Source organism: Anguilla rostrata, chromosome 9 (assembly GCF_018555375.3).
Source record: "Anguilla rostrata isolate EN2019 chromosome 9, ASM1855537v3, whole genome shotgun sequence".
Classification (NCBI taxonomy): Eukaryota; Metazoa; Chordata; class Actinopteri; order Anguilliformes; family Anguillidae; genus Anguilla; species Anguilla rostrata.
This window is the reverse complement of record NC_057941.1, coordinates 20,136,077-20,156,876: the sequence shown is the minus strand read 5'-3', so window position 1 is coordinate 20,156,876 and position 20,800 is coordinate 20,136,077. Positions and strand designations below refer to the sequence as shown.

At 40.7% G+C, this 20,800-nt stretch overlaps 1 protein-coding gene across 5 annotated transcripts; it reads left to right on the top strand.

Moving 5' to 3' along the window:
* Positions 1 to 16,974, top strand: pde9ab (phosphodiesterase 9ab). Of its 5 annotated transcripts, none has more exons than XM_064350959.1 (20): positions 1 to 84; positions 1,481 to 1,675; positions 3,013 to 3,083; positions 3,368 to 3,445; positions 3,728 to 3,771; positions 4,254 to 4,308; positions 5,042 to 5,112; positions 6,785 to 6,872; positions 8,016 to 8,094; positions 8,366 to 8,440; positions 9,693 to 9,779; positions 9,995 to 10,099; positions 10,229 to 10,311; positions 10,513 to 10,669; positions 11,168 to 11,281; positions 11,583 to 11,687; positions 11,785 to 11,913; positions 12,326 to 12,421; positions 12,818 to 12,885; positions 14,032 to 16,974. In XM_064350959.1, exons 2-19 carry the CDS (start codon positions 1,607 to 1,609, stop codon positions 12,860 to 12,862), a joined length of 1,551 nt encoding a protein of 516 aa, XP_064207029.1. In that variant the 5' UTR covers positions 1 to 84; positions 1,481 to 1,606; the 3' UTR covers positions 12,863 to 12,885; positions 14,032 to 16,974. The 5 variants fall into 5 exon arrangements, with proteins under 5 accessions (XP_064207029.1, XP_064207028.1, XP_064207025.1 ...); XM_064350958.1 differs by having other exon boundaries at positions 12,812 to 12,885; XM_064350955.1 differs by lacking the exon at positions 12,818 to 12,885 and having other exon boundaries at positions 10,232 to 10,311.
* The last annotated feature ends 3,826 nt before the right edge of the window (positions 16,975 to 20,800 follow it).

Genomic DNA, 20,800 nt, shown 5'->3' with positions numbered 1-20,800 from the left:
CCTGCTCAAACTCAGTCTGCAACAGCTGCAGGTGAGTGGAGACGCTCACATGCAATAAGGACGGAAGGAAGCATCACTGACACGGTAAATTCTTACTCATATTCATTCTTCATTTCATTCCTTTTATGTACTTGAATTTTAGAAACAAGGGTTATTTTTGTTAATATGCGGCAGCATGCTTATCTATGCGTATAGTCTTTGTAATTCTCAAACCCAACAGCTTCTAGAGGATAAATCACCCCATGTGCATCTTCTATGTAATAGTAATCATCATCAGAAAAAACTTTTGCTGAATGTAATCGTAGTAATCAGAATTGAATGTCAAATTTAAGTACCAATATTTCTGTGGGTCATTATGTACTTTACTAGAAAAGGCGCATTGTAGGAATTGGTAAAGTGGGTGGAATTAAAGGATCAGCTGCTTGTGATCTAGTTAATGGGATTGAGTTTGTGCAGTAATCCAGCATGCATTCATCAGAACTTAATTGTATGTGCAATGGAACAAAAATGCATGTATGTTTGAGGAGCATTTCTATTTCTCAAAATAAAAAACACTGACCAGCACAGAGTGAGCTTGAATGTGATAGTGATATGTTCACTGTGTGTGTATGCAATCACTATGTGTCAGTACAGCAGCGTATTATTTTCTATGAAATACACAGCTAATATCATGCATGCAGGATTGCAGGATCCTTTGAACAGGCTGTAGTGGTCAAGTGTGCTTAAGGTTTTTTTTTTTAGCAACCAAAAGTAGCATTCAATTTGTTTACTTGATGATCAGATATGTGAATGCAATTGACACTTACACTAAGTGCTCTTTTCACCCCCGTGGCATAGAAATGAACAGAGAGCGCTGAGAGTGCCCGTTTGCTCATTGCAAGCTGCCCACTTTATTTCCAAAATGAGTTTTCATGGTCGGTTAAATGGCCCTATGAGATATTGGCAGGTATTCATCATATCAAGCAGGGTACTTTAAGTGGCATACCTTTCAGAACACTTGCCCTGCCAAGGCTTACGGTCTGTATTCCCATCTCAAATGTGTTGAAATGGCTTGAAATATATCATAAAATATATTGTGGACCAGTCATTGCTGTTTTAATTTTAATGTACAGTATATATTTATGTTGCAATCTTTCTGGAATATGTTGCAAAATTCCATGCTGGGAAACAATTTATTGGAAGTATGAGCTAAACTGTGCAAACAGCAGCACAGATTGATGTTTTTAACTATACAACATATAGCAACATGATATAAAATGAATTGAAATGTAAAAAATGAAAGGTATAAGTAAGTGTGAGAGTGCATTAATGCCCACGTGCATGCATGCCTGCATGAACAGTGTAAGAATGCAGATTTAGAATGTAGTCGTGCTGAACACTTTGAATGTTTTGGAGAGGGAGAGCCAGTTAGCGCCCCAGGAGAGTTAGCAGCATCGCTAATTTCTGCTATTTTTGCTGCTGCCCTGCTCCTTCGAGACAGCCCTTCTCCTGAAATCTGACGCCGGGACCCTGGCGCCGCTTCAGGCAGCTCCTGAAAATAGAAGGACACACTCTTGACAGGCTCCTGTCAGTCTCCATCCTGAGCTGGTGAGGGAGGACACGTGCCATGGGCTCTAGCTCCTCCTCCTACGCTCCCAAAACCATCTACCTGGACGTAGACGGAAAAGTCCAGAAGGTTAGTTGCACAAATCGCCATGTTAATGGCATAGCAGTACTTTGAAATGTGTATAGAGATTAATAAAATTAGATGATAATGGGCCAGTTTCGCAGACACAGATTAAGCCAAGTCCTAGACTAAATTCAATTTTAAATGGAGATTCTACATATAAAATTCTATTTAGTTCAGGACTAAACTTAGTCTGTGTTGGTGAAAAGAGCCCAATAGGTATTGATATCAAATGTATTTACCCATTCTGGGCTACTAACAGAATGATTAAAATGCACATAGGAAGAGAGTTCAATATGACAAGGAGCACACCTACCTCAAACAAAAATGCAAGTCTGACCATTCAATTTGACCACTAATCCTAAATCTTAAAAAAACCCAAATTAATTTATAGTAGGATAAATGATCAATCATTTAGTTCTAGTTCCAAGTGCTGGTTAAAGTTGAAAATATGAAATCCAAACTGTAAGGGGCATAATATTCATTACAAATAATAATTACAAACCAAAAGAACTTTTTACACACAATAATTTATTATTGATTGATTTATGTATGCGACTTATGTGTGTGGTATTATTCTAATGTAAAATGTTATTTGTTATACGTGCTGGTTACATAAGTTTAAGCTGCTGACTAGATATAAGTCCCAATATATTATATAATTTGAAATATATGAATTTTTAAAAATATATATATTTGAGAGCTGCTGACTGTGAACACATACATAGCTGTCGGTTGAGATCATTCAAATGAAAAGGGAGCTTGTCGCGTACAGCATCACAGGTGCGTGTGGCAGTGTAGTCTGAGGTGACAGCTGGCGTGAGCATGTTCATTCTCTGACCACTGCCTGTCAGAACGCTCACCTGTCGAGCTTCGGATTGCTTTTTAAAGGTACTTTCCTTTTTCACAAGTTTAGCTGGGCAAAAGGCTGAACCTCAAGCAAACTCAAGATGTGTGTGTATAACTACGGGGCGTCCTCTGCTTGTGCCAAGTGCTTGTGACTGTGACTGACACCGACTAGGTTGATTTCAGTCACACGCACCTGTAATTGGAACATTAATCAATCAAATGAAGTCAATGTCAGAGGCTACTGGCCCAGTCTGTGTTCTCTGATGTAGCGTCTTCCCATGATCTCTTCATCATTTCACTGATCTGAAGTGACCACTGGTTGACTAGATGAGGTTTCTGCCATATTGCTTCCGCCTGTCCATGCTGTACAGATCAGGTGAAGAAAGAGAGGATTTGACCGTGTTTGCAGGTGATTTAAATTCAGTAGTCAGGGGATTAGAACAGCTCGCTGTGCATGCTTGGAAAAGATGCCATTAGCATTTCTCTGGCCCGTTTAGGTGATTTTCAGTCGACACTGCAGTCCGTGTGACATCCGGGAGCTTCTTTGTTCTTCTTCCAACATTCCCAGGTCAGACACCTTATACTTGTCTCTCTATCGCTCTCTGTCACTTTCTCTCTCTCTCTCCCTCTCTCTAATTTGTTCAGTCACTCAAATCACCATGCTTATTAATTTACCCCACACTTCTTTCATTCACACATTCACTCTTTCACAGACTCATTATCCTTCACACTCAATCTATCTCCTATCTCCTATCTCCTGTTGACTCATTCACGTGCGCACTCACACTTAATCAAGCGGATGGGAGAGATTTGTTTAAAGTGAGATTTCTAGATTTCTCGGTTTATCTTCAGGAACACTGCCATAATGCTGGTGGACCCAGAGGGAACCCTGGTCTCCATAGATCCTACCATGCCTACCAATTCTCCTAGGTACGTAATTCACACTCCTAGGTAAGTATCTCTCTCTCTCTCTCTCTCTCTCTCTCTCTTGCCTGAATGAAGGCTACAAGCAACTGTCTCTGACATGAAAAAAGCTTGTTATACATACATACATTCATGTAAAGTTATGATTGTTATGATATCATTCACAGTTGAAGTTCCCCTAAGGCAAATCTGATTATCTCGTATTATTATGCCTGTGCAATGGTAAACTGCCTTGATTATACTGGTGCGCAGTGCATTAATGTTCAATCTTTTCTCCCTAAATCACAGCAACTTATACAAGGTCATGCCTTTATGCACAGGCCAGCTGGGAGGTACAGTATAAATGCTATATTTTACCAGTTAGAGCATCTCTCTTCTTGTTTCTGTTCCTTTAAAACAGCACCATTGTCAAATTAGGAAGTGATTTGATTTCATTAGGGTAAAATGTATTCAGTATTCATAAATTGCAAAAGATGAATTACATTATGTATGTACCTGTAGTCTCTTAAGATCCCCACCACAGTTTGTATAAATATTATTTATGGTCATTAACATTAAGTACAGTCTAGACATTAATCATTGTAACCTGCTATAACACAAACTTGCATAGAGTGATAACTTTTTATCCAAAAGCTGGGATAGTTGTCACCCAGCTGAACCATTTCAACTGATGAAATCAATCCTTCAATTGATCGAACTGTTGATTCCAAATTAAAGACCTCACTTTTTTGTCGAAAGATCATTTATTCAGGCATTGGACAATAGACTCCTAACCTGTATAATCGTTGATTTGTGCATGTGACCCCCCTTGCAGAGAAAGAAGACATGTTTCAGAATGCGCTGTCTCAAGTGGCTGATCAGTTCAGCAGGTAATTTGTATTCCCTGTATTTCAGCAGGTAATTTGCATTACACATACGGCACACTCTGACTTCTCATTCATTATTCGTTCAGGAGTTTCAAAATTGGGGTCTGGAGACACCTAGAGGCCTATTGCGGAATTCCAGGGGATCCACAACCGAACTGAATATGTATATGAATGTGAATTTAAACATATTGCTTCTAATTCCTTATTTCACAAATTACATATCATAGACTGTCATTATTGTATTATAGGCTGCTGTATTGCAGGCTGTGGTGGGGTTGACTTGGCAGACTTTGCCAAGACTTCTTGAGTTTGGTGTCCACAGATAATGAAAATGTTTGGGGAACTCCTGGCTGAGCGCACTGTAACTTTTAATGGTGATGGGTTTTGGTGTGGTATAATAGTTAGGGTCTGCTGACGCACTCCCATTGTACCCTGAAGCAAGGTACTTGAATTGAACTTGAACCTGAATTGATTCAGCAACATCTAGCTGCATTACTCATGTAATGATGTATTACTCCATGTAAGCCACTCTAAATGCTGATATGTCTTATGTAATGCAGAACAATAGAGTACACTCTCCATCTTAAACATATCTTGCAAGAAACGCATTACTGCATTGCCTCTTCCTCCAGCTCTCTTTTGTCTGGGATCTGTGTGTCCCCTCACCTATAATAGCTTATCTGTTTGAAGAGGATCTGACATGAACGTGGCTGTGGGGGGGGTCTTCCTATTACAGGGCTTTCCGTATAAACGAGCTGAAAACAGAGGTCACCAATCGACTGGCCATGCTGGAGAAGAGAGTAGAGTGTGAGTATCAACTCAATCTGTGGCAGTGCTCTGTGTGTGTGTGTGTGTGTGTACGTGCATGCGAGCATGCGTGTGTGTGTGTGTGTGCATGTGTGTGAGTGAGAGTGAGTGGGAGAGTGAGTGAGAGTGAGAGTGAGAGAGAGAGAGAGAGAGAGAGGGAGAGAAAGAGAAAGAGAGAGTGTTTGTCTGCCAGTAAGTAGGGCCACCAGTCTCCACCATGTGACCTGCAGGGATTTTAACTTGTATTTCAATGGTTATCCTCGAGGGGTCCCCAAAGCCCAGGGGTGGCCAACCCTGGTCCTGGGGAACCACAGGGTCTGCTGATTTTTGTTTTCACCTGAAATACAACAACCACTTAGACCACAGAAACCAGGTGAGGTGAGTTGACTGTGCCATTGGCTCTCCAACGGCACAGTCAAGTGACTCATTGTAGAACTGAGTTTCTAATTGAAATTTTTATTAAAAAAACAATTAGTTTATCTAATATGGGGAGTCAGGAAGGAAAGTGGACATGGATGGAAGTTCAAATGTTATGAAAAGCATGTCTTGGAGCCAATGGGTCTCACTCCAGATCATGGAGAGCCACAGGGTCTGCTGGCTTTCATTATTATCCAGAACTTGAGTCGCACAGCACTTTATTAATTAATCAGTTGATTACACGTTGACTCAGGTCACCTGGTTTCTTGAGTCTGAATCGGTCACTGATCTTAAGGTAAAAAAAACTAAAATAAAAAATAAAAAACTGCAGAATCTGTGGCTCTCCAGGGCTGGGATTGAGTATCGCTGCAATAAAAAGAAAAACGCATCTGTACAAAGCAGGGCTGTCCAATCTGGGCGGGTGTGGGTGCAGGTTTTTTTTTCAACCCAGTACTAAGACACATGATTCTACTGAATCAGGCTGAAGACCATGATTAGTTAATTAGTTGGATCATTAATAACAACATTTTTTAAACGTTTTTCTGTTAAATTTATAGCTTCTGTCATTTTTAGCAGTATGCAGTTCCCAATGCTTCTAACAAAACCTATCATACCTACCCCTGTACAACCTTTTAAAATACCACAGCCTGTTCACAGTAGTAAGTAATCAAACTGAATTTAACATGTGGGTGTCACTTGTAAACATCGCGTCAATCGTCATCTGTGCTTAATTATTGGCAATTACTTTATCCACGTAGATTGTTGAGGTGGTCCAAATGGAATAATTGCTTGAGGGGGGGCTTGGCAAAGAGGCTATCCTGGCCTCTAGCTGGCAGAGGACTGAAGTACAACGTGAGAAAACAAGAGGAGACAAATTGCTGGCCCTACCAATAAGTCACTGTTCTCAGAAAAAGGTTTCTGTGTAGTAACACACCCCACGGTCTGGTATGGAATCCGAAATGTGCCAGGTGCCCTCTGTGGCTGCAGCCCTAGTGTGCGCTGTAGAATTAGCCGTAGTGTTGCCCAGGCAGTGAGAGCTTGGTCCTGCTCAGCTCAGCTGCTGGACTGCATGGTGGGCAGTTGGCAGCACATTCTTTGGAGGATGAGCGTACACACTTCCTGTGCTTTAGGTTCATACAAATATGACTGGGCATTCCAAATCTGTTGAAAATTTAAAAAAAATCAGGATTAAAACATGTTTAGAATTTAACAAAATAAAGCATTGCTGGTGTTTGCTGTTGGTTGGCTATTGCAGTGGAGGGGTTGAAGGTGGTGGAGATTGAGAACTGCAAGAAAGACCTGAAGAAGCTACGTGATGAGATGGCAACCAGAACAGGAGGGAGGTGAGAGTGCACTGAGCAAGTTGGGGGCGGGGCAGAGGTAAAAGAGACGGAGCAAGGCATTGTTGGCACTCAACATTGTGTCTCCATACCTCAGTCCAGTGAGTGTTGTGTCACTGGACTTTTTTAGAAGAGGCTGAAGACAATGAAACCTTTATTACTAGCTAATTATGCAGAGGAGTGGTTTGATAGTTCCTTATAACCAGAAGGTTGCAGGTTCAAGTCCCAGCTGAACACTGTTGTTCAACTCTCGAATGACAAACAATTTAAACCTCTGTATGCTAGATGGTAGCTATCTATTTTGCCCCTGATAAAATATAAGCAAATAATGACTATTGGTATTACTACTACAGCTAAACAACAATAATAATAATAATAATAATAATAATAAATTAGATAATAATACACTAGATACGTGAAGGATATCAGTCTGCTTTCAGTATATGAGATTAATTATATTTTATCACAGCAAACACATCCAGAACATTGCTTTTATTTTCTCTTCAGTAACAGGCCTAAATATTTAAATAGAAAATGATGTAGTTTGGAAGGTTGGACCACCCTGGGTACCCCTGAGAAGATGCCAGCTAATTCTGACTAGAATAATGGCACCAGTGAGGGGGTATCAGTAGGCGATGCACTTGAAGTGCAGTGCATTGTTCTGATGGTCTTTACTGTCCCTGTGGTTATTAAGCCTCCCAGAGCTCTATGAAGAGCAGGCGCTCATGAATAGTCATTAGCAGTGAGACTGTTACTTTTATGCTTCTAATTCTATTGCTATGGGTATGCGTAGAATCATTGTAACAGCCAGTTGTTTAGGGCCAAAAATATGTGCCACTCTTGCATCCTCATGAATATTTATGAGGCCATCACCAGATCTCTTTATGCTCCAACCAGAAATCTGTATTTCTGAATGAAGACTGCAGGGTTTTCAGTGCTGATTATGGTTTTCAGTAGGTCTACTCAGATTAGTCCCTCGTTATGAATCTAGGTTAGGGTTGACCAATCGGAGAGGATGACTTCCCTTGACTTGAATTTGATGGCCAGTCAAGGGTGAGCAAAAATAAAAAAGACCTCAAATCTTTTTAAAAATTGTGAAAATTCCCACATTTTTGTTCCTTACAATACTTAATTTTGTTTCTTTAGAGTAAGCTGTACCTGCAAATACAACTTTGATGATGGAAAGAAACTGTGTCCCAGGCGAGATGTTCCAAGCTACCCAAAGGTAATAATAATAATAATAATAATAATAATAATAATAATAATAATAATAATAATAATATAACTAAAATATTACACTTCAAAGTACTACATATAACAACAAACAATTCTTACAGGATACATGCACAGGTACAGAGACAACAGGGAAAGCAGTAGCAAACATGTTGCTGTTGAATCTAACTTACAGTATTCTTACTTCTTTATGACATTCATAGACTACTTTTTCACTTTACCTATTAGACCATTTCCTAATCACAAAAGCTTGATTGCCACAGTATACACTGTCCCAAGAAACCATCGAAGCCCTGAAGAAACCTACATTTGACGTTTGGCACTGGGAACACAACGAGGTTAGTCACATTCAGGTCAGCACGTGATTGCTTTTAGCCTGGTCTCATTCTGCATTCTCTTTTCAGCATCAGCTAACAATGGGCTGTGTTGTTTATTGTGTTCACATGGACCGCTGCCCAGGTCTTTATTCTAATTGGCCTTCATTTGTATTTTGTAGCATTTATATGCCCAGTTGACCTCAGTTTTATTGCATATGGATTGCATTTAGTGTTGAACACAGGATTACGGTGTATTACCTTGATAGTAAGCTTGCTTCCGCCTTATGTTTGGATTTAATTGCTTTTGCTTTTTAATCAAAAATGTTTTCCATATTTCTGTCTCTCTAATTTGGCATTGGCAAATTTGCTTTTTAAGCCATCTCTATGCCATCTGTGCAGAGAACTATAGCTTTATTGCACATGGTTGGAATATTGCATTTATCTTGGTCTAGTTTTGGATCGTCTTGTGACACAGTTGATAACTGTCATATTGCGCATGGTTTTAACCCTGAGTTGACCATGCTCTTATTCTGCATGTTTTTAATTCCTCGTTGAATGTGGTGGTATTGCACATGTTTTTATCCATGAGTTGACCATGGTTATTGTGTAAGGTTTTGACACACTAAGTTGACCAATGATCCTATTATGCATGGTTTTAATCTTGCATTGAATGCGGTTATATTGTGTATGGTTTTAATCCTGCATTGAGCATGGTTGTAGTGAACATGAGTCGTGTCTGAAAAAACACCAAAAACGCACACCAAAAAACTAACGCAAGACGCTTGGATGCAGGAACATATAAAATTGGAGAAGGAATGATTTGTACTGTTGCATGATGCTCCAAAAGAACAAATAATTACATTTATTTAGCCATTAGAATGGGTTAGATTCTGATTACATCGGTCTTTATAAGACCACTGGTTACTATTCAAATGGGTCAATTTAAAATTTGCACCCTCGATCTCCTGTAGATGCTTGAGGTGTGCTACTCCCACATAAACTTTTTTAGAGCATAAAGTGAGTGTGCGAGCTTTTTCTTTGTCTGAACATGAGTTGACCGTGATCTTATTGTGCATGGTTTTAATTCCTCATTGACTGTGGCCGTATTGTGCATGTTTTTGGCCATGACTTCACCATGGTTATTGTGTATAGTTTTGGCACTGAGTCGACCATGGTCTGATTGTGCCTGTTTCTAATCTTGTTTTTAATCCTGCACTGACCACGGTTGTATTGTGTATGTTTTTGATTATGATGTGGCTGCATATTGTTTCAGATGCTGAGTTGTCTGGAGTATATGTACCATGACCTGGGCTTGGTGAAGGAATTCAACATGAACCCCATCACACTCAAGCGCTGGCTGGTAAATCCCACACTGCGGTCTTCCTCAGGATCAAGCAAGCACTAAACAGTGCACTCGGTCAAGTAACGGTTAAAAAAGAAAGTGCATCAAACGCTTTCCTCATTGAGCAGGAAAGACACATTCTTACAACATCAGACATGGACTTAGGCATCACTGCTGTGTGAACCCTTATTTATCTTACTTCGTCTGACATGTCTGCCTCCGTCGTGTTCCAGCTTGGCATTCAGGAGAACTATCGCAACAACCCATTTCACAACTTTCGCCACTGTTTCTGTGTCAGCCAGATGATGTACGGCATGATTCACCTCTGCAGCCTTCAGGTAAGACCGCCCAGGGGTGTCCAAAGTGGGCTTGAGGGGTGGGGGGGTGGTGGTGCGTTGTGGGTTGAGGGGTAGTGAGTGCCCTGGAAATGAACAGAGAAAATGAGGGCTGCTTGTGTTTTCTCTCAGGAGAAACTCACCCTGACTGACCTGGGCATTCTCATGACGGCCGCTGTGTGTCACGACTTGGACCACCCCGGCTACAACAACACGTGAGTGTCCCTCTGCCCCACCCCCAGAGACCTCACTGTCTTCAATGGCCGGTGGGCTGTGAAGTGTAAAGATGCAGCAATTAGCATTGTTAGCATTGTGACAGGAAAGCAGCAAGTTAGCCACCATATAAATAACAATGCACATTTCAAAAGGAAAAATAGAGGGTGATTATTTAAAAAATAACACACACACCCCACCAGGTATCAGATAAATGCTCGCACTGAGCTGGCGGTACGCTACAACGATATCTCGCCGCTGGAGAACCACCACTGTGCCGTGGCCTTCCAGATCATCTCCCTGCCTGAGTGCAACATCTTTGCCAATGTGGAACTCGAGGTCTTCAAACAGATCAGGCAGGTACGCAGAGAGGCAGCGAGGCTTCCCCACTCTACACCCAGCACCTTCACACAACTGTGCTTCCCCTGTGTCCTGCAATCCTTTATAAAGAAACTGTTTTAATTGACTATGAAGATACATCTGCTGCCTTTGGTTTTCAGTGTGAAAGTTAAGCTGCTAGTCAATGCTGGGTTTTTTATCAGTTTTCTTGTCTTTGCTGTTTGTATTCTTTGGACTGAAATCCTTTCGTAGCATTCTGAGTTAGCTGATGGAAAGTTTTAAATAATATTCAGTGGACAACAATGATACATATTTGCTTCTAATGAGCTATGTGTTTGTTATTTCCTAAAAAATATTGCCCAATCATCTGTGGAAGTAGAAAACTGTAGAGATGAATGTAGCCATAGTTTCAGGGTAGTGTGTCTATTGATCTTGAGGGCTGTGTGTATGGCTGATTGCCAGGTCTGACCTTGAGAGTAATGTACGTTATGGGGCTGTGTTTTGGTTCACATCTGGCAGGCCATCATCACTCTGATCCTGGCCACCGACATGGCCAGGCATGGGGAGATACTGGACTCCTTTAAGCAGAAGGTGGACAACTTTGACTTCACCAACGAAGAGCATGTCAGATGCGTGCGTATTGCCCACCTCAGTCCTTAAATTTTTATTCGGAAGGGACACGTCATGTGACCAGTCCCTCCTGGCTCTTCTCTTCTTTAACTGTGTGATAAGTATTGAGCTGGTACTCTGGGATTTGATTAGCATGCATGAAGGACACAGTCAATTAATGGCTTGGCTGAGGTGAGACAATCATATTGTTCTGTCTTTCTTTTTTTATGTGTGTGTGTGCTTTGTTGTGTGTATGCATGCATATGTATGCCTACATACGTGTGTGTATATGCGCATGCACACTTGCTTGTATGCGCACGTGCAGCTGAAGATGGTTTTGATCAAGTGCTGCGACATCTCCAACGAGGTGCGGCCGACCGAGGTGGCTGAGCCTTGGGTGGACTGCCTGCTGGAAGAGTACTTCTTGCAGGTATAAGCATTCAGCAGATCCCTTTTCCATCAGGAATAACACAGAGCAGGACTGAATGACACGGCTTCTCCTCTTGACCCGCCGTTCCGTCTTTCAGAGCGACAGAGAGAAAGCCGAAGGGCTCCCCGTCGCTCCCTTCATGGACCGGGACAAAGTGACCAAACCCACGGCGCAGATCGGCTTCATCAAATTCGTGCTCATCCCCATGTTTGAGACCGTCATGAAGGTGCGTGCGTGACTCTGCGTGTGGGTTTGTGAGAGAGGTGCAAAACAGAATTTACACAAATCAGGAAACAAATGATTGCTTTTCTTTTTTACATTGTTATTTTCCTGGCAGAATTTCTCATTCACATAGAACTACTGCCAATATCTTCCCTGTAACTTGAACATTTACAAAAGCAATCTGTGCAAAATACTTGGATCAAGGACACAGCTGCCTGTCCTGCCACCTGGAACATTCTCATTCGTGTACTGTTCCAAACTTGCTCCACCACTCTGCCATAGATTCATCCATTTCATAAAAATGCTAAGCTGTGTTCCTGTGACGGAATGGTAAAAGCAGGAAGTGAAGCTGAAGATTTGCTATAGGAGCCATTTGTCAGAAAGGCTTGTCAGTAAACTGCTTTGCATTTCTCCAGCTCTTCCCTCAGGTTGAGGAAGTTATGGTGCAGCCCCTGAGGGATTCTCGCGACCACTACGAAGAGCTGAAGCAGATCGATGACGCCATGACCGAGGTAAACTCTCCACTCCTCCCATTCCCACAGAGTCCTAGACGACCTTTCTGTAGTGTTCACTGTGTGTGTGTGTGTACGCCCATGCACACGTGTATGTAAGCGCATGAGTGTGTATGCGTGGGTGCTTGTGCGTGTGCCTGTTAGTTTGTGCACACCATCTGTAAGGGGAAGCCAATAACCCTTCAGCATTTCCACTCCTGTCTCCTAGATACACGAGCAGTCAGCTTATGAGCTTTCTAAGCCTTATAGCCCTGAGACATGCAGAGTCCTAGGCACAGAGGCGCTGAGTAGTTTGGCTTTCTCTCTATCTGCCTGACCACTGCTCAGCTGAAAATGAGGCTCCAGGTCTCTTCGTGCTAACATAACGGTGTGTCTTCTGTCTTACACGAGGCACAGAAGAAAAAATCTGAAAACATGGCATTAGGAGGGAAGAAGAAATAGGTTCACCCGTGAGCTCGGTGCAGGTATGTAAGTGCCAGTTCTGCGTGTCCTCTGTTTTCTGCTTCCTTCCTTCCTGGCGTACCTGCGTCTTACGCACCTCGAATCTGGAATGAACATGAAGAACTTCAATTTGAACTCACCTGAATATGCTTTACAACTACCCTGTCTTGTGAATACAGTCAATAACAGACATTTGCCTCTAAATAAGTTTGCATTTCAACACCTCTTGCTCTCTTCATGCCTATAACAGATTATCAATGAAATGTTAGTCTTAAAGCACGAATGCAGCCCTCTATAGGGATTCATACGCAACCTTCAAATGTGCAGTAGCTGTACCTTCTCATAACCAGCAGGTACTGTAATTAACTTACTTATAAGTTAACCTTACATAGGGATACAACCATATCCACTCAAAGTGGGATTTTATAAATAACTACTTAGTCGTGGCTTTAGAAGTAAGCCACTATATAAGATTCAGTTTGATCGTTAGACCATTTTATAAATGAGGCCCCTGGTTCCAGAAGCTGCATGATGTCTGACACTTGGCTAAACTAAGTATGAGTTGGAAGGAAGTATCTGGAATGTACAGGAAATATCAGGAATCTGCTAGAAGAGTTACAAATTCAAAAGTTGGAGTGCCTGTCTGTCTGAAAGCCTGTGCCTGTCTGCATTTGTTACCATGACTGGTCTGTCTGTTCACGGTAAAGTTACCAATCATCTACATTCCAGCTAGGTGTCTTGTTTCTGTTGCAGTGCTCCCTCTGTCAAGTATGGCATATTCCAAATGCCAAACTCAAATCTTCATCCATGACTTTGACTAACACTCTTGGCTGAAAAAAGCAAAGTGGTGAAAATGTGTGCTGTCAGAGAGCTTTGAAAACAGGGGTCCTATGAATATCCTGCCCCCCAATAAAAGAATATTAATGAGAAAATAATGACAAGAAAAGCTACCATCAATGGCTATCTGGGTTGACTGGGTACCATTCTTCATGCAGTCAATGCATGGCCATCAGTGGCAATGAAATCACACAGGAAACTTCCTGAATGCATAGACTTTTCATACTGTTTGCTTTATCAGAGAGTATTTCAGGTAAGGGATGTGCCAGGTACAGACCCCCAGCTGTGTAAGCCCCGCCTCTCTTTCTGTTGTGCCCTTGCATTGATTCCAGGTCACAGGGAAGCCCTCCAACCCCGGCCTCCTCTGTCCCCGGTCATGCACCTCCAACCTCCACACACCCATTCCACACCTGCCCTGAGGACCCAGTCATCTGCCAGGGCCTGACCTCTGTTCTTCACCTCATCCTTCAAAGACATGCTCACGCTGGCCCTGTTCCTCCACTGACATGTGACCATAACCCTATGACACTGCATTGTGCATCTATTACAGTCCCGAGGTGGCAACAGTTGTGCATAATTGTGCTGCCACTGCTCCCTGACCCCTCTTGGCATCACATTGTACTTGCTGACACCCACCTTTTTCTTCACAGATAGAACATTGTCCTGCACAGAATATTCAGCGTCTACCGGCTGTCCCATTTCAGTTTAGAGTACTTAGAGATAAATTAAAAGCTTAGGCATATGACTCAGCTGAAGAAAAAGAGAACAGGCAGGCTTTTCCCATGTAGCAGGTGTTTTCCTCGGTGAGTCCACCTTTTGCCTCTTTTTCCAGGAGGAAGCAGTCAACTCTGATCACATGACTTTGGAAGAGACTGAAGAATGTGGAACCAAACTGTAGTATAGCAGTGTACTGTACCTCAGATTTGTGTAAAATGGGCATGAACCTTATTTTGATCAACCATGTAATCAGTCACTGAATGTGTCGACAAGCTTCATTGCCCATAGACAAACAAACAGCCATTGGTTTAATTATTGGTTCAGTTATCCAGTAATGATCAACACAGCTTAATTGCTGCTGTGTAGAATTTCTTGCCTTGGAGCATTAAAGTTAACAATGTACAAACTCTTCCCTTTAAATAGAAGTACAAATAGTTCTACGGTTAGAATGCTTCATATTTAATGTAAAGGTTGTCCTGAGCTCAGGGGGATTGGTTTAAATTCACATATTTATGATAACTGACATGATGGGCACAACCCCAACAAAAAGGCAAAATAAGGTCATTCAAGAAATGTTTCATAATATCCTTTATGTAAGTTCTGTAGCCTCCAATTTCATAGGTTTTTTCTGTTTTCATACATCCTGACTGTACACATGTATTATGGAATATATTTGCAAAATGAGTACTTCTATAGTGTATTGTTTGATACATGCATTTAATTTACATCTCTGAACGTAGCAATAACTCATGTTTCTATATAGACCTTACTGTGTATTTTGACGCACTGAAAGTACAATTCCTAAATATTTGTATTTTTGCCTTTCACTTTTTTGCTTTAGTACTTTAACCTGTTTGTAAGGGTGCACTTGAATATTTGTTGTTAGCATGTAATGTATACATATACATGAGCTGTGCACAGTTCACGTTGCAATTACTCTGTTATTCTATAAGTAGTGTTAATGAGAAGCCCTCAGACAGTTAACTATTCAAAGATGACACAGCTCATAACTTGTCTGGGTTTTTTTTTTGTTTTGTTCTTATGAGCGAGTTGGAAAAACATTTTTCCATTGTGTTTTTGTTCCATCAGATATAGAATCAGAATTTGAATTTGCCCTTCATTGCATCACGACTTACTGTGTTTTTCTGTTGGGGGCACTTTCGGGCCAAGTAACTGACAGGGTGGCATCACCTCAAACAGTATGTTCAAAATTAAGAGGATATATGGAAAAAACAGGGCATGAGGACACTAGCTGATTTAGTGTTCATTTGACCTTTCCTGTCCAATTATTTTTGACTTATCAATCAATACGGTGTATCCTTTGTTTTTTTTTTTTTTAAATGCTCTTCAGCTACCTGCTGAAGAACCATTATGTTTTAACACAAGTGGCTGGGTTGTACCTCGCAGTAGTTCAGCCAGGCCCATGTTGCCATGACTCCTAAATAGCTGTTTGTGTGGATCTGGCATACGCCATTGTTCGGTGCTGAAAGGGAGGTGGTTTTGAAAGGTCTGGAGGGTTTCTTCTGCAGGGTCACAAAAACAGGCCACGCCCCCTTGCTTTCATACTGCGTGTCTTCCCCTCATGAACACCAGCATCTCTTGTCCCTCCCATTCCTGGATACCCTCTTTTTTCGGAGACAACCCGTAAGCAGGAGGTATGATTTCAGTAGACCGGCCTCACGTGTCGAAACACGCCTGGTGTTTTTATGTGTACCCGTGCCATCTGAGGTTGTCATTAACGTGCGAGTCTTCGTGCGGGGGATTTAAAGGAGCAGTTTTTACTGCTACTTTACCGAGCTAGTAAAAAAGAAAGGGGCACTTTATTAAATGTGTACTCATTTATTTTTGGGTGATAAAATCTATTTTTTTGGTGTAAATACACCACATTTTTGATGTCCTCACTGGTTGTTTCATTAAAAAAGAAAATCTGTGTACCTTTTTACTGTTCTTTTAGCCAAAGATCTTTTTTTAGACTTTTGTTTGTAAGTCCAATGGTTAATCTCTATGTAAATGTTTGCACAGAACACAAGGAGTAAAAAAAATGGCGTTCTAACAGCAACAAGGGACACACTAGTCTCCAAATGAAGGCATATCTGCTGGGACTCTGCATGTAAATGATCCTCCCCACCCACTCCCGTGTGTCAGGTGTATTTACTCTAACCTTGAGGCATATCATAATTAGCAATGACAATGATGCCTTCCCCCAAACCCCCACCCCCTTCCCTCTCTTATTCACCTTTTTTCGTACCTAAATTAACACCCTTCCTCATCCTGGCTTGCTAGTAGCATTTGTTTTGTATGTGGGCACTAACAGCTTAAGCACAAACAGTGAAGATGAACACACCCTCCCATTCCAGGTGCTGAAATCCTTTCTTTTTTGTTTTGTACAAAAGAAAAGTTGCAAAAAAAGCAATAAAGAAGAATTAATTATAAGAGAACACCTGTGATCTTGTAAATCGGCAGTTGCCCGTAAATGAGAGAATTCTTAAATGCATTTGTGTTGTTGCCCTTTTGTTTCTAATTTCGTTCTGCTGGAGTGAATAAAATTGTCATTTACATTCCACTGTAAATTTTACTGTGGCTTCTGCACTGTAACACTTCTGAAGTGACTTTCCATCGCCTTTTTTCCAGAGGTAAGGTCTCAGACTCTTGAATGTGAAGTTTCCTATTGCTTGGCGCTGCCCCAGATTGCTCACACCACTGATATTACACAGAAATGATTTCTAATCCTCCTAAATGTGATCGTGGGCTCCAGAGAGGAATGCTGTTGTAAGCCAATAGTAACTTCGGTCTTAGCTGTGGGTCCACCTCGGTTTGGTTGATTTGCTGTTCATTTGGCGATTCTTCTCCATGTTCACTGCCTTTTCTCTAACAAAACGTGTTTTGCTTTCACAAATGTTTAGAAAAAGAGCTGGGATTCCTCCTAAAATAATTGGGGGATGGGCAGTGGCTGTGGGGAGCTGGGATACATTCTTTCTCACAGTAAAGTGGATGTGTTTTTCTTTCTTTTTCCTTTTCTTTGGCTCAGAAGATATGGCTTTTTTAAGAGCACCATTTGAGCCGCATCGGGGACAAAGCCGCGAGGGCAACACTAGCCCGTGTTTGTCCTTGTACACGTAGTCTATGCACAGCAACTGTTGTTCCCAAGACAGCCACCCAAATGGAAGTGTTTGATGAGAGATTAAAAAGCAATCTGTCTCCTCTGAGGAACACTGCCTGGAGCGAGCGCCAAAAGCTGGGCCCCTGCCGAACTGATTCACAAGCCTGGAGGCCAGCGCCAAGCAGGGTCTCGCTGACAAATCATTTAACAGGGCTTATCTGAACTTCCTCAATGATAAGGGCAACAGGCGTCTTCCTGTTACTTAGCTCTAGGGTAATGACAAAGACGTGTGCAAACAGTGACATGTACACTGAGTTTTCCATCTGATCAAGGCTAATTTATTTACCTGACAATTCAATACCTGACAACACAGCACTGTAAACTACTCTATACATTTCATTGCATTCCACATAAGGCAGCCCATGCCCCTTATGATATATTTGTATGTGCTTTCAAATACAGTATATGTCCATTCACAGCAGTATGGTATAATGTTACATTCACCTTCCCAATTTGCAGATCTTAAAGGAGGAAAATAGACTATTCCTGATTCCACTCAACTCAGCCTGGACCCATTCATTAAACCTGTCATTTCCTCTGTCAAAAAAGACTGCACCAATCATATTCAACTTCCTCAGTCTTGCAGGGGTAAAAATCCCTGTTTGGCAAATGGATGGATGTTGGCCAGGAGTTCCAGGAGAGATAGATGCAGTGATGTCCCAATTGAAGTGGTTCAAAGTTTGTCAAAGTTGGCAGGTGGCGAACATTTTTATATCACTGAACAATGAAACACTATTTGACCACTGGTTTTTTTTTAGGGATCATGGGACATAGACCATCTCATAAATGTCACATGACAAACATTTGCACATTTGTGCAACATTTGGATAGGAACAACTGTGCTAATTGTCCGTATAATTATAATTTGGTGGCGTGTGACGTGTAAAGGTTGAATTCATTTTAAAAATTATAACCTGGCCAAGCGGCGTATTTGTAAAAGGAGAGAAAGCCACTGACAAAATATGGCAACAGGGGTCTAAAAGGCACCACAATGCTACTTTTCATGCATAAGATCCTGAAGGGCATCTTCATAGACTTTTTTTTGTATCTACATTAAAAATATAATCTTTGTTTTTGTGGATCTTTGTATTTACAGAATGAACTATAAACAACATTGTAGTTTTGCCTGGAAATATTATCTCCTTAATCTGTTTATTATCTTTATTGTTTATCCAGGAGGGAGTGGGATAGGCCATGCACTTTGCCTGTGAAAGGTTACCAACGGTAACCTGGAAAAAGCAGGATTCTTTTATGCACAACTGCTAGCAGCAGCACTCTGAAAAACTATGATTCAAGTGTGAAAAATGACCTGACAGTAATCCGACCTCTCATAAAAACCAGCTCATGATTCCTTATCTTTATCACGGTTTATCGAGAGACGTTAGTTCTTTAAACTGCGTGTCAGCGAGAGGGATGTTTAAGATAAGTTCTGTGGAATTCAAAAGATAACAGATCTAAAATGTGTATTGCATCATGGAACTACTCCACAATGAATGCAAGTGCCTACATAAAAAACATGTAGGCCTATGCTGAAATAATGTTATTATTATAGTTGCTATTATTATTATTATTGTCATTGTTGATTTAAAATTTTGATATTATTAGGGTTAGGGTTAGGGTTTTGGAAAATGGTAAATCTGAGGGTTGAGGTATGAGGTATGACCCTACAAAAAGTCTAATAAATGCTTCTTAAGTGAAAACATTTTTTTTTAATGACCTCAAATATATTATTTTGTATTTGTATTAATGTATTCATGATATTTACCTTGTTTTCCATCAATTTTAAAGGGGTTTGTTGATATTTTTAAAGGTAGCAATGGCTTCAATTAGGGTTTAGGGCTCAAACAAGGGTTCAGCTAGGGTGAGGGTTAGCGTTAGGGTTAGGGTTAGGAAAACGATAAATCTGAGAGCTGAGGCAAATTTATGGTTGTGTTTAGCAGCTTGAAGAAAGGTTAGGAAATGGGTTTGTTAATGATTTTGAATGAACCAAAAAAAATCTCTAGTAGCATGTTTACCCACGACCCTACAAAAAGTCTAATAAATGGTTATTCATTAAGGAAACATTTTTGTTTTTTAAATGACCTCAAACATATTCTTTTGCATTTGTATTATAGTATGCATGATATTGCCCTTGTTTTCAATCAATTTTAAAGGGCTTTTCTAATGTTTTAATAGGTACCAATGGCTTCAATTAGGGTTCAGGGCTCAAACTAGGGTTCAGCTAGGGTTAGGGTTAGGGTTAGGGTTAGGAAAACGGTAAGTCTGAGGGTTGAGGCAAGTTCACGGTTGTGTTTAGCAGCTTGAAGATAGGTTAGGAAATGGGTTTGTTAATGATTTTGAATAAACCAAAAAAAATCTCTGCTAGCATGTGTACCTATGACCATACAAAATGTCTAATAAATGCATTTTTTTTAGGGAAAACATTTTTTGTTTTATAAATAACCTCAAATCTATTATTTTGCATTTGTATTATAGTATGCATGATATTGTCCTTGTTTTCCATCAATTTTAAATGGGTTTTCTGATGTTTTCAAAGGTACCAATGGCTTCAATTAGGGTTCAGGGCTCAAACTAGGGTTCAGCTAGGGTTAGGGTTAGGGTTAGGGTTAGGAAAACGGTAAGTCTGAGGGTTGAGGCAAGTATACGGTTGTGTTTAGCAGCTTGAAGAATGGTTAGGACATGGGTTTGTTAATGATTTTGAATGAACCAAAAAAAATCTCTGCTAGCATGTGTACCTATGACCATATAGAATGTCTAATAAACGCATATTTTATAGGGAAACATTTTTGTTTTTTAAATGACCTCAAACATATTATTTTTCATTTGTATTATAGTATGCATGATATTGTCCTTGTTTTCCATCAATTTTAAATGGGTTTTCTGATGTTTTCAAAGGTACCAATGGCTTCAATTAGGGTTCAGGGCTCAAACTAGGGTTCAGCTAGGGTTAGGGTTAGGGTTAGGGTTAGGAAAACGGTAAATCTGAGGGTTGAGGCAGTTACGTTGTGTTAGCAGCTTGAAGAAGGTTAGGAATGGGTTTGTTAATGATTTGAATAACCAAAAAAATCTCTGCTAGCATGTGTACCTATGACCATACAAAATGTCTAATAATGCTTTTTTTTAGGAAACATTTTTGTTTTATAATACCTCAATCTATATTTTGCATTTGTATTACTGTATCATGATATTTACCTTGTTTTCCATCAATTTTAAATGGTTTTCTG